Source organism: Phycodurus eques, chromosome 5, assembly GCF_024500275.1.
Source record: "Phycodurus eques isolate BA_2022a chromosome 5, UOR_Pequ_1.1, whole genome shotgun sequence".
NCBI classification, from domain to species: domain Eukaryota; kingdom Metazoa; phylum Chordata; class Actinopteri; order Syngnathiformes; family Syngnathidae; genus Phycodurus; species Phycodurus eques.
Genome location: NC_084529.1, coordinates 14,054,318 through 14,069,103, shown reverse-complemented (window position 1 = coordinate 14,069,103; position 14,786 = coordinate 14,054,318). Strand labels below are relative to the sequence as shown.

General features: G+C 39.3%; 1 protein-coding gene across 2 annotated transcripts in view; it reads right to left on the bottom strand.

The window, feature by feature from the left end:
* The window catches only part of pdhx (pyruvate dehydrogenase complex component X), a 42,571-nt gene that overhangs the window by 5,840 nt on the left and 21,945 nt on the right, over positions 1–14,786 (bottom strand). For both annotated transcript variants that reach the window (XM_061677602.1, XM_061677601.1), the window contains exons 5-9: positions 14,087–14,185; positions 9,386–9,548; positions 7,622–7,769; positions 4,939–4,997; positions 1,875–2,033 (exon numbers count right to left, since the gene is read on the bottom strand). In XM_061677602.1, coding sequence (XP_061533586.1) covers positions 1,875–2,033; positions 4,939–4,997; positions 7,622–7,769; positions 9,386–9,548; positions 14,087–14,185 — 628 coding nt within the window. The remainder of the gene's footprint in view (positions 1–1,874; positions 2,034–4,938; positions 4,998–7,621; positions 7,770–9,385; positions 9,549–14,086; positions 14,186–14,786) is intronic.

Genomic DNA, 14,786 nt, shown 5'->3' with positions numbered 1-14,786 from the left:
AACCACTGTTTGAGAGTAATGTTACTATTCAAACAGCGTAATGTTACAGTGCTTGCAGAAACTAAATATATTTTTAGGAATAAAACCTCTGCTTAATTTTTTTTTTGGGAGGGGGGGGGGCACTTAGGCCTACTCCGCTACTGTATTTTAATGTTGGCCATCACGGTGGTACTTGGAGCACTAAATATCTTTTGGATGGTACCTGGTGTAAGAAGTTCTAAACAATAATATGGAAGAAGACTAAATAATGACCATAGCTGGAATGTTGCTTCAGAATACCCAATTGTCATTATATGACCAATTAAACAACCATAACACAAAACTTGTTTTAGATACCCACTAAAAAATTTACCACAAAGATGGTGTTTGAAAAATGACAACTGTCCAATAGCAGCCTTGAGACAAATGGAAACCATCAGCTTATGCCCTTAATAAAACGAGGAAAGGGAACTGACATAACCCTGAGGGGAAGATGAGGCGTCTGGAAAACAAAACGAACACATTACTGTGGCCAGGGTTTTATGGCAGAGCGTGACTGAGTGGAGTAACCTTGGAGAAAACACAATACGTTAAAGAGTGTGGCTGTGGGATTGTCAATTGTCTCTAGTGGAAGAACATGGGGACGAATTATTCTTTGTTTTTTTGTTTTGAGATGATTTCATGACTTGAAATTTATATTGACCGTTGAACAAATATTTCAGCTTTCATTAAATACTGTTAGTACAAAAACTGAAAAGTAAGTTTACTGGCATGCAGGATCATTTAAAAATCTTTAGTTGTTTTGTTGTTGCAGCTTCTGGAGTTTAAAGCGCCTGATGTGAACTGCTTGCACATATTTGTCGCTATATTTCGCTAATTTTCCAACCATGTTAGCAACTATTTTGGAAAAAAGCAAAAGTTTAATTCCCGTTAAGAATCATTTCCCCATTGTCTTAGGTATGAGAAAAAAGGCAATCACGGAGTAAATCAGACTGAACATTGTCAAAGACAGGGTGCAGCTATATACATTGCAAAAGCAGTCATTTAATGACAGGTTGGAAACTTTTGTCCCAGGATATGTGCTTGCAAGCTGAAAACATTTTGTTGAGGTTGCCTTGATTTACCTGTACAGCTCCACATGAGAAAAGAGCTTGAGCGAAATGGAGGGGGTGCGGGATTACTCTTACAGATCGACCAGCCGAGCCACGCTTTTAGACAGTTAATTTTTTATTTTAAATTGTGGAAAATTTAAAATGTTAATTATCAAGGCTCGTGTTTACATACGTGTTTACAAATATGCACATATATTTTGAAGGACCCTATTAGCAAAAGGGACCCTATAAGCAACGGGGTGATGGGGAGATTGTGAAAGACATTCTGACATTTTAACATAAGGATATAATGCACAGCTCTACAGCCATGTAACTTGACTATGGATGGAATTGAATGCATTTCTAGATCTGTGAACAGTATTGTTAACACTCAGTTATTGATTGTTACACTTTTGTATGAAATCTTAAAGAGAAAGATTTTCCGAAATGTTTCTTAACAATTGAGTATTGTTTGTGTTTATAAGTTATTGACCAGGCTTTGGTCTGTCACCAAGATAAAAAACTGAGCACTGACTTATTTGGCTTCCATTTGTAAGATGAGAAGACCAGACACAGGCAAAAATAAAATAAAACAAAAAAGATAAAAATAATTGTCAACAAATCTAAATGGAGAATCGGAAATGGCATTTTCAACTGCACATGGCCAAATATCCCATTGGCACGACATGTGAGCCAAGAACACCGTACAAAACCATACAAATACTGCAAGATTAATGCAGAAGCAACAATACCTCAGTGACTATAAAAAGTTTACAAAGCAGTGATTCAAATTCAGACTTTTACCTTTGCATTAGTTGAGATCTCCTGAACACCTTTGTTTGCAGCGTCTCTGATGATGGGGGTAATGAGGCCTTTGTCAGTTGCAACAGCAATTGAAATGTGAATAGAGTCAAGTGCTTGGGGTCCATCATCTGACCAGGTCACGTTCACATCTGGTAGCTCCTACCATCAGAAAGTCACGAGCAGTGTCACAACAATGGCAATCAACTTGTCTGTCAACCCAGATTTTTCTAATCTGGCTGTAATTAAATGAATACAAAAACGATCAGGCTTGAACTGGAGGACATCAGGCAAACATCGAAAGATCTACAGATTAGAATAGATTCCCCAAATGGGGTTTTGAGTTTTTCCTTGCCCGATTGGGGGATGTCGTCAATCATTGACAACTGTGGGCCTGTGAAGCCCTTTGAGACTCTTTTCTAATTCACGGCTATACAAATACTGTAAACTTGACAATTAATGCCACACATACTAATAATATTGTAAAAGAGACATCCAAAAAGATATCAAATGTATTTAAACTGTTTCTTCTTTTTTAATCACAGTCTCATGCAGTTGGCGTACACGTTTATATTGACTTGAAGCCTTCAAATTTAAGTCTATTTATTAGAGAACAAATGGGAGAAAAGGAGAGCAGAACAACGGCGCAAGGGAACGCGATTGTGCATGTCGGCCACATTTGGACATCCTGGGGCTCATGCATGTTGAATGTATTCAACAACTTCGTCTGGACCGTGTCATTCTTTTAGAGGCGTAGGTCTCCATCCAGACAAACCACCCCTGTGCCTTTGCAGTGCTTAAGCTCGTTAAAGAATCAAGCTAATTAATAGCACATTAGGCACACCTCGTTTCTCTATTGGTGGATCTCCAAACATGCATTCAGTCACAGGCACAGTATTCTGATACGTGCTCTTTTAAAGTGTAAGTAATGCTGGAGCTGTCCATGTCCTGACAGGCTGACTACACAATGCATGCGCTCCACAAGGCATTTTCACATTTATAGTGTGCTTTATCTTTTGTATGGAGTTAAATTACATTCACAAGTCTCAAGAAAAGTAAATGTTTCCAGGATTACCATGCCTCTTGTTTCATTGTTAATTCCAATCTTACATGCAGTGGGTGTGTCAGACGTTTGGACGGGAGAATAGGCGTAGATAAGAATTGTGCAAGCCCAGGTGAATATGGCCTTATACTGTAGTTGTAGCACACATGTTGGAGAAGCATCAAACACTACTACATCGCTGTGTTTCATCATTGCTGTTTTGATTGTGATGTGTGTGCATTCCCAGCCAGAACACTTAACATGCAAACCCATGCCCTTCCCTTCCCTGAGAGACCTGCTTTCAAATGTCAGCAATTTCAGACTCCAAAAAGGCTGTTGTAATACACATGAATTGCCAAAACAGCGCAATATTTATCTTTTTCAATTAAAAATGGTCTTCTGTAAACAGTCTAAAAGCGGTAATTGAAAAAGTGTTGATACATTTATCAATCCAACAGGTTGAAATAGAAGATGCTTTTGCAGATAGTTAAATGGAGAACTAGATCTCGAATTTGTGAGTGTTGAGCCTAATGTGGTTTACAGCTTTAATCCTCAAATCTAGTGACAATTGTCTCTGGATTGGAATGGAATTATTTCATTGGAAGTCCGAACAAGAACAGAGGAACAATTTTGATTATCATTCTTCTGATGCAGCACCCAGAGGTGTTTTATCGCCTTTTAGACAAAAATGTATTTGCTGGTGTCCAAAACGTTTTGCAGTTCTGGGACTGAGCGAATTAACTATTTGTTAAACTTTACAATTTCAAGGAAGGAAACATTTTTAATTGGATTCAAGTGAGATGATGATCCCCTGAATCATGCTAATTTAAGCATAACTGACTGACCAGTGATCTGTGTAATCATATCCAGATCTCTTACAACAATCTACAACCCCAATTCCAATGAAGTTGGGATGTTGTGTTAACACATAAATAAAGGTTCTTCTTGCTCCTCTCCCTTGCTATCCTGCTCGGAGAGGGGGTTATGTAACGATGACCGAATCTGAGGCCGTTGCAGTACAGCTTCTGCACCAACCAACTGGGAGAAGACCTAAGGTGGACCAATTCCCTAGAGGTGTTTCTGTGGAGGGATTCTGCTCCGTCTGAACGGGCCCGGTGCTGAGGCGGAACCACTTTCCTACCTGCATCGCTCCCAACGTGCTGTGAGGGCCAACTTCAAAATAAAAGCTTCATATATTACTAACTGATCGGATCTGTACGATTTACGTAAATGGCCTATTTTGACTTCAAAATAGCGAAAAAGGCGACTGATTTGCATGTATGAACTAGCTCCTTGGTCTTGGCCATAGTGGAGTTTGGAGTGTGACTGTTTGAGGTTGTGGTCAGGTGTCTGTTATACTGATAACGAGTTCAAACAGGTGCCATTAATACAGGTAATGAGTGGAGGACAGAGGAGCCTCTTAAAGAAGTTACAGGTCTGTAAGAACCAGAAATCTTGCTTGTTTGTAGGTGACCAAATACTTATTTTCCACCCTAATTTTCTTATAAGTTCTTTAAAAATCAGATGTGATTTTATGGATATTTTCTTTCTCATTTTGTCTTTCATAAGTGATGAAGTGATATACCTATGATGAAAATTACATGCCTCTCTCATCTTTTTAAGTGTGAGAAGTTGCACAGTTGGTGGCTGACTAAATACTTTTTTAGCCCACTGTAGTTCTGAAGATAGGGGTTCGAATCCAGGCTGCGGCCTTCCTGTGTGTAGTTTGCATGTTCTCCCCATGCTTGTGTGGGTTTTTTTTGTGGGTACTTCAGTTTCCTCAAACATTACATTGGACCATTATTAAATTGCTTGAGGTTTTCTTTTTGTAATGTCAACATAATCTCTGTCAAAACAAATGTTTCTTGTTTGTGTTCTCTCACCAATTAGTTAAATTTTTGCAGAAGCATTGCATTTACAGTCTTTATGATCCACACTATACACAAGAGGCTCAACAAACTGAAAAGGACAAGGTTAGGAGCTAAACAGCATTAAGAGCGACTGAAATCACTGAGCAATACTTACTTTAAGCGTAACAGCAGCTGCCTTGATAATGAAATCATTAACAGAAACCTTGATCAGGTCTGAAAAGACAAAGACACCTGTGAGTCATTTCAATGTAACACAATGATAGCCAGGCAGCTGGTGAGGGGCTGCCTAAGCTCTATGGGTATAACTCTCGTTGGCTAGAGTACAAGAAACTGACAAAGGGAACTATTGTCAAAAAGACATGACATAAGGCACAGATACAAAACAAACTCTAGCAGTAAATTCATATCCTAAAGATCTGAATCTGCTCCATTCCCTAAACCAATGTGTGACACCAGTAGGCGAGGATTTGGACTGCATTTGCAGCCAATGGAGCCCATGAGTGCAGTCACAGACTGTTATGAATGCTGTGTGCAGCATGATGACCAAACTAAGCGTGAAATTGCACGATCCTGAATAAAGACAGTCCACAAAAACAACCGGAGAGACAATCTCTCAGTACACACAGAACCCTTGCTAATGTGTCTGGAATGGGCCTTGCATTTCCTTAGTGATTGAGAACAGGAGATGTATTCATTGCTTGACAGCAGGTAACACATTTTACATGTTTTGTAATAGGAAAATGACAAACTCCCAAATCTGTAAATCAGCACAGATTATATTTTAAGAACATTTGGCAACAGTAACAGACAAATGTTTTCTGGTTGAAAATCAACACATGCTTTGTAAGAAAGGATTAATTCATTCAACAGCCATTCTGGGGGAAAAAAAACTAATTTGAATCTATTTATATTTTTATGAAGATTCTTGAAGTCAGCATGTTTTCTTGTTTGGTTCTTTGGTTAAAAACAGCAAACAATAAAAAAAACGTGTTTCATGTAAACATACACACCCCACAAAGAAAAGTATACATATATTAATCTGCATGACTGTTCTGCTTGATCAGGCATAGGTTGCGTGTGTGCCTAAATATTGACAATAAAATACAACTTTCCGAGTGCATTCATTTGAAGATTCTAATGCTTTTCAAGTGCACTCTTCATTACCAATTGCTCCTGTTATTTTCAACGATATTAATGTCACTAAATTAAGCTAGTTTAATCTTCCTTTTCTGCACCTGTGCCTTTACTTCCAGAGTACAGACTTTATTTCGAGATTTCATACTTCATTGTTTTTGGATTTTGTTGGGCTTCATGCGTATTATCTGTCCTTTTGTATGTGACCTGCATAGGATTGGATGCCTTTTTAAAACAAGTCCTAAAGAAATCCCTTATTTGATGACGAGAAGCAACTGATAATTTAGCATCTGAAGAACAAAACATTACAATCCAAATGTTTTTGTTTATGTTTGGATTTCATCATCATATTACGATTTTCAAGACTTTAGTTTTGGCATTCAATTCATTCATTCATCAAGTAAGTGTGTAAACAGATTTGATGCTTTGTAGTTGACATTTTGTGAGACAGTTCATTCATTTTTCTTGTGAACATGAGACTCTGCTAAGTGACAAAAAAGGTATGGTTTTGGTCACGTGAGTCATTTGAGTCACAATGGTGTTGGTCTCCAATTATCAAGATTAAAAAAAGGGGAAAAGTGGCCAACTAATTTAAGAACAGATCAACAAACACAAACAGGAAGTTTCAGTGTGTGATGATTTTCAAATTATTTAGCACTTTAGCTTTATATAGCTTTTACAAGTGTTTTTTTTTCTTTGTTTTTAAATGCTTTTAATCATGTAAAGCACATTGAGTTACCTTGTGTATGAAGTGTGATATTTAAATAAATTTGCTTTGCTTAGCTTTCTCATATTTTGATTAAGAACTCTTGTTAATGCTATGCTATACAATAAGAGGGATGAAATACAGCCAAATTAATTTCAATCAGTCTGACAAGCACCTTTCATCTGTATAATTGGCAAAATATGTTTGAGTGTGGTGTGTTGAATGAGAGTTCTAACTATTGTGACTGAGCAGTTATGTGCCAGTGTTTCTTTCAGTGCTACACTGTCCTCTTTGTTAAATGAGTGGTCATGTGGTTATTTTGTCTGAGTTTGTTGTCACATTTCTGTCGGGCCAATTATATACTACTCGTGCACTCACTGTAGTAGTCTCGCCACGCTGCACTATTTGCATATCTGTTGTTGACCAATACTGGGCACTCATGCCAGAGCAGCATCTGCCTCATTTGCATCTGCCCCTGACTGAGGAGTATCTGCAACATTTGCACAATCAACATTGTCCCAGATTATCGCACTACTCGTCACTTTAAACTGCATACACTCCTTGAAATCTCGGCGCCCTTTGCACAATGGTCATTGCACCGGACTATTGCGAAATTAGTCATTCAAACTGCTCTAAGTGATAGGACTCTTTTTGCACAATTTAAAAAATAATAATAATAATAATTGTACCAGCATTACCAGATAACTAGCTACCTTTTATTGTTCAGTGTCTGTTTTTCTCAATGTCTTTATGTCTCAAAAGTGTTCTCTGTCAATTGTCTGTTGTCGTACGAGAGCAGCTCCAACTACCGGAGACAAATTCCTTGTGTGTTTTGTTGGACATACTTGGCAAATAAAGATGTTTCTGATTCTGATGTGAAACCCTTTAAGTTCTCATCTTCAAGGATAACAATTTATACCGTCAATACAAATATGATAGTCAACTCAAGCTATAAATAGGTGACATGCATAATTGTACACACAAGCGTATTGCTTACCTTTGGCTAAATCTTTTCGAAGGTTCATGACTGCAGCCATGTCACAGTCAACAGAGGCGTAAGCATGGGGAATGGTGGTTTTTGACTGCGTTAGTCTTTGAGCAATCACGCGGCGAACATTTGAGGCTGGAAGCTCTGTGAAAGTGCCCTGAGGAATAAGATTGCAGAAGGCAAGACACAGTGAATTACTGAACCCATGGAAAACAGCAGTGTGAGAGAGTCAATAGGGAAATCAGGCGACAAGAACAAGAATGATTGCCCTCTCATACTGATGACACCACCCAACTGCCATCAATCAGAACATGGACCAGGTTAACAAAGTAATTGACAACCGTGTTTCAGAAAATGTATGGTAGGTCTGAACAGAGGCATTGATTTGGGTTACTTACAGACCCACTACATAATATAAAAAGGCCATGTTTAACAAAGAGTTAAGGCCTCTTTATACTCCCGCACTCGCACGGGCGACAACTCCCGCATTGCATCACGTGACCGGCCCCTTTGTGACATTTGTGGCGCACATGGCGCAAATTGTCGCCGCAGGAAGAATGCCGCAGAGATTATCTCTCGTGATTGTTCCGTTTAAATCACATGCTGTGATGACGTACTAAGCTTTCCCCTTGGTTCCTCAATCCCACTAACCCGACTTTCATTTAGTGGCCGCACATACCACCTATGCCACCGCCTTCTTGATCGATTTTGCAATGCATCATCTGGTCATCTAGGTCCATTTGTTCTAGCGGGCACTATTCCATGGTCGTCATTGTTGTTGTTCCAGAAAGTAAAAACAGCTACCGGAAATGGCCATAAAATGCAGAGGATACTCCATCCTGTGGTGTCCTCGCCAATACCAGCCATAGCGACACCCCCGACTTGGAGAACTGCAGCACATTTTCAAAACAGGGCGCGTGGGTTACGCTCCAGTATAAAGGAAAACTGCGCAAGGGATAGCCGCAGTAACGTCAGTGCAGTCGTCGCCCACGCAAGTATAAAGAAGCCTTTACTGTGTATGTTTTGAAATAAAACAGCAAAATGGATATTCAAACCAAGTCGAACCTGTCTGACACTGACGGATAGAGGGACACCACTCAATTTAGGAATATTTGAGTGACGAACATACAGACAACTAACAGCTGTGTTAGCTAAAAGTTCTACTCCGCCAAATCCAAGCTGTGCTATCCCCACAGAGTTTGTTTGGTAACATGCGGTAGCTTGTGCTCTAGCTGTTCATAACATTTCTTTTGAGTTTTTATGTGACAAAATCCTTGTTTCCAGCTGTCGTGCACGTGAGTGCGTGGAAAGCTGGCATATTCCGAGAGCGGTGAAGCCCCAGTTATGTGAGCAAAGGCGGACGGGCGTCTACAGGGGAGGCAGTGGCTTGGGGAAGTTCCATATCCAGCATACCGAAGGAGGCCAACTTCCTGGCACAGGAGGCGGCAAAGCCCCGGTCAAGGGAGTGACGAGTCCACCGCGAGGGCGCAAAATACCGACTTTCAAAGATTTCATGATACAAGCAGCCTTCTGGAATGTAACTTGTAGCATCTGTATCCCAAATAAATATCCAACCGCAAATTGGTGAAATCAGAATCAATCAATAAACTGAATGAATTTCATAATGAACAATGCCATATCTACAGTATGACCCATGACCCGGGTATACTATTATTAGAAAGGAGCATGACATATGGCAAGAGCGACACGGACCTTTGACCTTAAAGCGGGAGAGCCATGTTAATATGTTGTATAAGCTAATGTAAAACCTACCGGTGCGTCTGGCTTTCCTGGTACAGAAAGAGGAGGTATGTTGGGTCTGTTGCCTGGTGGTGGTGGAATAGCTGCTGGGGTCGGAGCAGGGCTCAGACAAGGTGGGGCAGTCATGAGTGTCGTCTTTGGCCCCGGAGACATCTTCAAAAGATTTAATGCATCTCTGCCGAAATATACCAATAATATTAGAAATGGGAACCGGAGGATGACGGTTCAAGTCGCGTGGCAGACAAATATAAAATACCAACAAGTTGTTCGAGAGAGGCTGGTCTCCTTCCTCAAGAGGTGGAGTATTTTTGTGCACCCTTCTTACTTTCCTTATGTTATTATTATAATCATTACGAGTCATTAGGAATACACAGAAAAAAATAACTAAAAATCACCTACCACATTCAAGAAGCTTACTTACACATATAGGGCAATCAACATGTTTTATTATTAGTGGCATGCTGAACTACTGTATATGAGTTTTTATGGTAGAATTATTTTGCATGTAACAACCAAAGAGTTGTTGAAATTATTTGTTTTTGATATCATTAATTCAACTATTGGTGATGGTCTAGATATTTACAGCACTATGATATACTATACTACAGTACACAAAGGCAGGCATGAATCAGGTGCACCTACTGTATTTGTAGAGTTCCTTTCCAGCTCCAATTCAGTGCACTAGGGTCATCATACCCACATGCATCCAACCTTTTGTCTGGATCACCTGCCTCTGACCTCACCATGCAGTCTGGGCCCCATAGCTATTTTCCCCACTCCTTTATTCCTGCATTCTTACATTTCTTGTAGCACACTAGCACCTTGTTTCCTTACTGATATGAGTATTTACTTGTGGAAAGATTTAGAGAACTTGGAAATTCCCTCCAGATAAACTGGTAAGATATTTTAGGTTTGAAAAATAACAAATTCTGAAACACATTGACAGTCAAGTCTGAAAGACTCTGTGAAGGTGAGTACAATATTAAAAAGGGTAAAAAGAGACCAAAAAAAGGTCTTGTGAATTTGACACAGCACAGATAAGAACATCGTAAATAAGCCTGAGAAAAAAATTGGAGAAAAAAAGGAGAAAAAAACCCCAGCAAAAATAAATAAATAAAGAAATAAGGTTCCTAAATCATGAAAAATAGAGCCCACCTCCAAGCTGTCGGATGGTGTGGTCGTGTCCGCTGAATGTGCTGGAAACGCCCTACTCGACCTTCACTTGTCAATCAAATACGTTCATTCGCACAATATGTGCTGCAGTGTCTGTAGTCAACTACAGACTGAATAAAGTCACTGTGTTTAATAAATAGGTAACTTTTCCTTACCTGTCTCTGTTATGTTGGGACACACATACAACAACACTGGCGCGTTGTTAGAAATTAGGAGTTATCAGGAATTCCTGCTACAATATGGTTGGCTGCAGGACACTGGCCGCTGCAATATGATTGGCTGCTGCATCCCAGTAGGACACTGCATACTTATTTCAGAAAATAAGTATGTGACTTCTGACGCTGCTATTATGAATCCCACTGACCCTAACCATAACATACTTGATTGTTTTTTTTTGTACAAATGTAATACATATTTGAAATGGTTATCTTGTTAGATCTGTGTGGCCTTCCCTTCCCGCGAAACAGGAACCAATCATATTGGTGTGGGGCGTGTCCTGCCTAGAACACAAGTGAGAGTTCTAATAATGCAGTGCTGAGGTATTAAACAACCCTGTCACCAGTCTAGCTAGCTCGTTAACTCGCTTGGTGACTAGCTCATTAGCTCACGCAGTATCAAACAGTTAACGTTCCCTAGAGTGTCTCTGTTGTGTGCATCTAGGCGCAGTGAATGAACTGAGGCGATGGAGTATTGGACAGACCCAAGGCCGGGCCGACGGTCTGCCAGGCTCAGAGCGGATACTAGCCGCTAGTAGGTGGCCAAATCGTAGTGGAGCAAGGCAATTCACCATTGCATTGTTCCAGGCGCCGCGTGTGGCATAACACTAGTTTTTTTCTGGTTTTAGGCATAGCTTGACAGCTCACTGCAAGCTATAGTGGTAGAAATGGGTACTATTTAACTCACAATTACGACGGAGAGCCATTGATGAAATGACGCCGCTAAGTACTTATACCGTGGAGGATGACCAGAATGTAAACCCAAACCAAGTGCATTATTAAATGTTTTTAACATCACCCAAAACAATCTATCCAACTGTGATAGTGAAAAACTATTTAACGCTATATCTAAGCAACTGCGTACAAAAAAAGTATTTGCACATTTTCCGCACTTAAAGTCCCCTCCAAAAGTATTGGAACGGCAATGTAAATTTCTTTGTTTTTGTTGCATAGTGAAGACATTTGGGTTTCAGATCAAAAGATTAATATGAGACAAAAGTTCAGAATTACAGCTTTTATTTCATGGTATTTACATCTACATGTGTTAAACAACTCAGGACACAGCACCTTTTGTTTGAACCCACCCACTTTTCAATTGAGCAAAAGTATTGGAACATGTGACTGATGAGTGTTTCTAGTTGCTCGGGTATTTCCTTTTAGATTGATTGCTTAAACATTAGATAGTGTTGTTTTTGGCTTTGGGTTTCACCTTTGAAAACTTAATTTTCTGTTAAGTAAATATGAAGACCAGAGAGTTGTCTATGGGAGAAAAGCAAACCATTTTGAAGCTGAGATAATAGGGAAAATCAATCAGAGCTATTGCACAAACAGTACACTGAGCATAGCCAATACAACAATTTGGAATGTCCTAAAAAAGAAAGAAACTACTGGTGTACTGAGGAACAGGCATCGAACATGTCGGTCAAGGGTATCAACAGACGTTGATGACAGAAACACTGTGAGTGCTGTGAAGAAACACCTAAACACAACAGTCAGTGACATCACTGCCAACCTCCACAGGGCAGGGGTGAAGGTATCACAATACACTGTCGAAGAAGACTTTGAGAGAAGCAATATACAGGCCATCCCGCAAGATTCAAACCACTCATCAGCAAAAAGAATCGCAAGGCCAGATTGGATTTTGCAAAGAAGTACAGAGATGAGCCACAAAACGTTTTATGGACTGATGAGACCAAGATTAACCTCTACCAAAGTGATGGAAAGCCCAAAGTATTGAGAAAGAAAGGATCAGCTGATGATCCAAAACACACAAGCTTATCTGTGTAGCATGGTGGAGGTAATGTCATGGCCTGGGCTTGCATGGCTGCTTCTGGAATGGGCTCAATAGTCTTTATTGATGATGTAGAAGAAGAAGAAGAATCACCTTTGTAACTCATGATGGTAGCAGCAGAATGAATTCTGAACTCTACAAAGCCATTTGGTCTGGCAATTTACAGAAAAATGCATCCAAACTAATCAGGAGAACCTTCATCATGCAATAAGACAATGACCAAAAACACACTGCCAACACAAAAAAGGACTTCATCAGGGAAAAAGTGGAAGGTCTTAGACTGGCCAAGTCAATCACCGGACCTTAACCCAACAGAGCCTGTATTTTACCGCCTGAAGAGGAGATTGAAGGGGGAAAACCCCGAAACAAACAATAACTGAAAGAGGCTGCAGTAAAGGCCTGGAAAAGAATTTCAAATAAATAATACAACAGTCCGGTGAAGTCAATGGGGCGCAGGCTTGATACAGTTATTGCAAGTAAGGGTTATGTCACCAAATATTAAATGTTATTCACTTTAAGTTAATTTAATAATGTCTTTTCCAGTAACTTTGCTCACTTGAAATGTGGGTGGGTTCAAACAAAAGGTTCTATGTCCTGAGTTGTTTAACACATCTAGATATAAATACCATGATATAAAAGATGAACCTTTGTCTCATATTCATCTTTAGATCTGAAACCCAAAAAAAAAAAAAAAAAAAAAAAAGGAATTGAGCTTGCCGTTCCAATACTTTTGGAGGGGACTACATCGTCAAACATATTTAATATATTCACAAACAAATCACAAAAATGACTTTACAGGGCCTTTAAGGTTTTAATTGTAACAATTTTTGCACCTTCATTGGAATGGGAAGCTTGCCTGGCTCTAATGCCTTATCTTTTTATGTTGCATTTCATCAGTTCACCAATTTACACATCTCAGTATGAACAAGCTGCACGTTTTTCCCCCAATTCTATAAATTATTTTTTACCTCCAATTGCCAAAACCAATAACACCCTACTTTGAAAGCCACATGAAATCATGTGGTTGCACACTATTTTCTGTTATTTTAAAAAAAATTTTTAGCAGAACTATAGCTTAATTCTTACGAAATTAATGCAACATGTCTTGGATGAGGTAAATATGTAAATACAAGGGTAATGAACAGGCTGACTCTGGTCCAGATCCGGACGCAGACGCGTTTCGGCCTTTTGATACAGACCCAGCCCTGTAATGAGACTATTTTGATGAATGTTTTTTTTTTTTTTTTTTTAAATTCAACTAGCGCAACTTATGGGACATATACTGTTACATTTTTATGTTAAAATCTGATATTGTCATGCCTACACTGAACACCTAAAAAAACCTGCATGCGCCCAAACCCACAACATAGGTAACCAACTCCATGTCAGTACATTAAATGAAATGAATAAAAGTAAATGACTGCTGATACTGTTATGAACTCATTAGGTTGATCTGATTTAGACCATAACATATTTGACAAATAGACCAAAAATGTAAAAGGTATTAGAGAAAACTTTTAATCTCAAACCTACTCCTTAGTGATTAGTCCTCGAGGTCCAGAAGGTGTGGCCAGTTTTGGATCAATGCCATGAGTGTCCAGGATGCGCCTTGCTGCTGGGCTTAGTCGTAACCTGAAGGACAACGAGCCATGAAGACAAGTTATTCTTAGACTTCAAAAAATCTTTATTTTATGGCCTTCGCAATGTTTATTCAAATTTTACCTTGAATTCAAGCCTCCTATGGTTTTGCAACCCAAGACAATACTATTGTTCCTGTACTGTAATTGTACATCTAAAACATCTGAGCATAGTTTTATTTTGAATCCATTTTCAACCAAGTTCATGCAGACTTCCAAATGTCAACTGGCTCACCGCAAAATGTTTGCATAACAAATACACACTGTTTGCTCTATGGCAGGTCCTGTACCCTCCCCTAGGGTTTCTATTGCGTAAACAAGGGTAGACAGGGTTTCTGAAATTCAGCATGCATAGCATTCAATGCTAGATTCATCTTAAGAAAGTGTATGCTGTTTTATGAGAGGAAAACTGAATTGCCAATACTATCTAACAACTAATAAGTCATATAATTATTTTGGCAGTGTAATAATACAATACAATTGCCCTCGCACAGTGATTGTAATTTATTATATTTAGTCAAAAAAATAGAAAGTGGGCTGGGAACGGTTAGGTTGTTTGTTTTTTACTTAATGACATCCTTGATTCTCTGAACCGC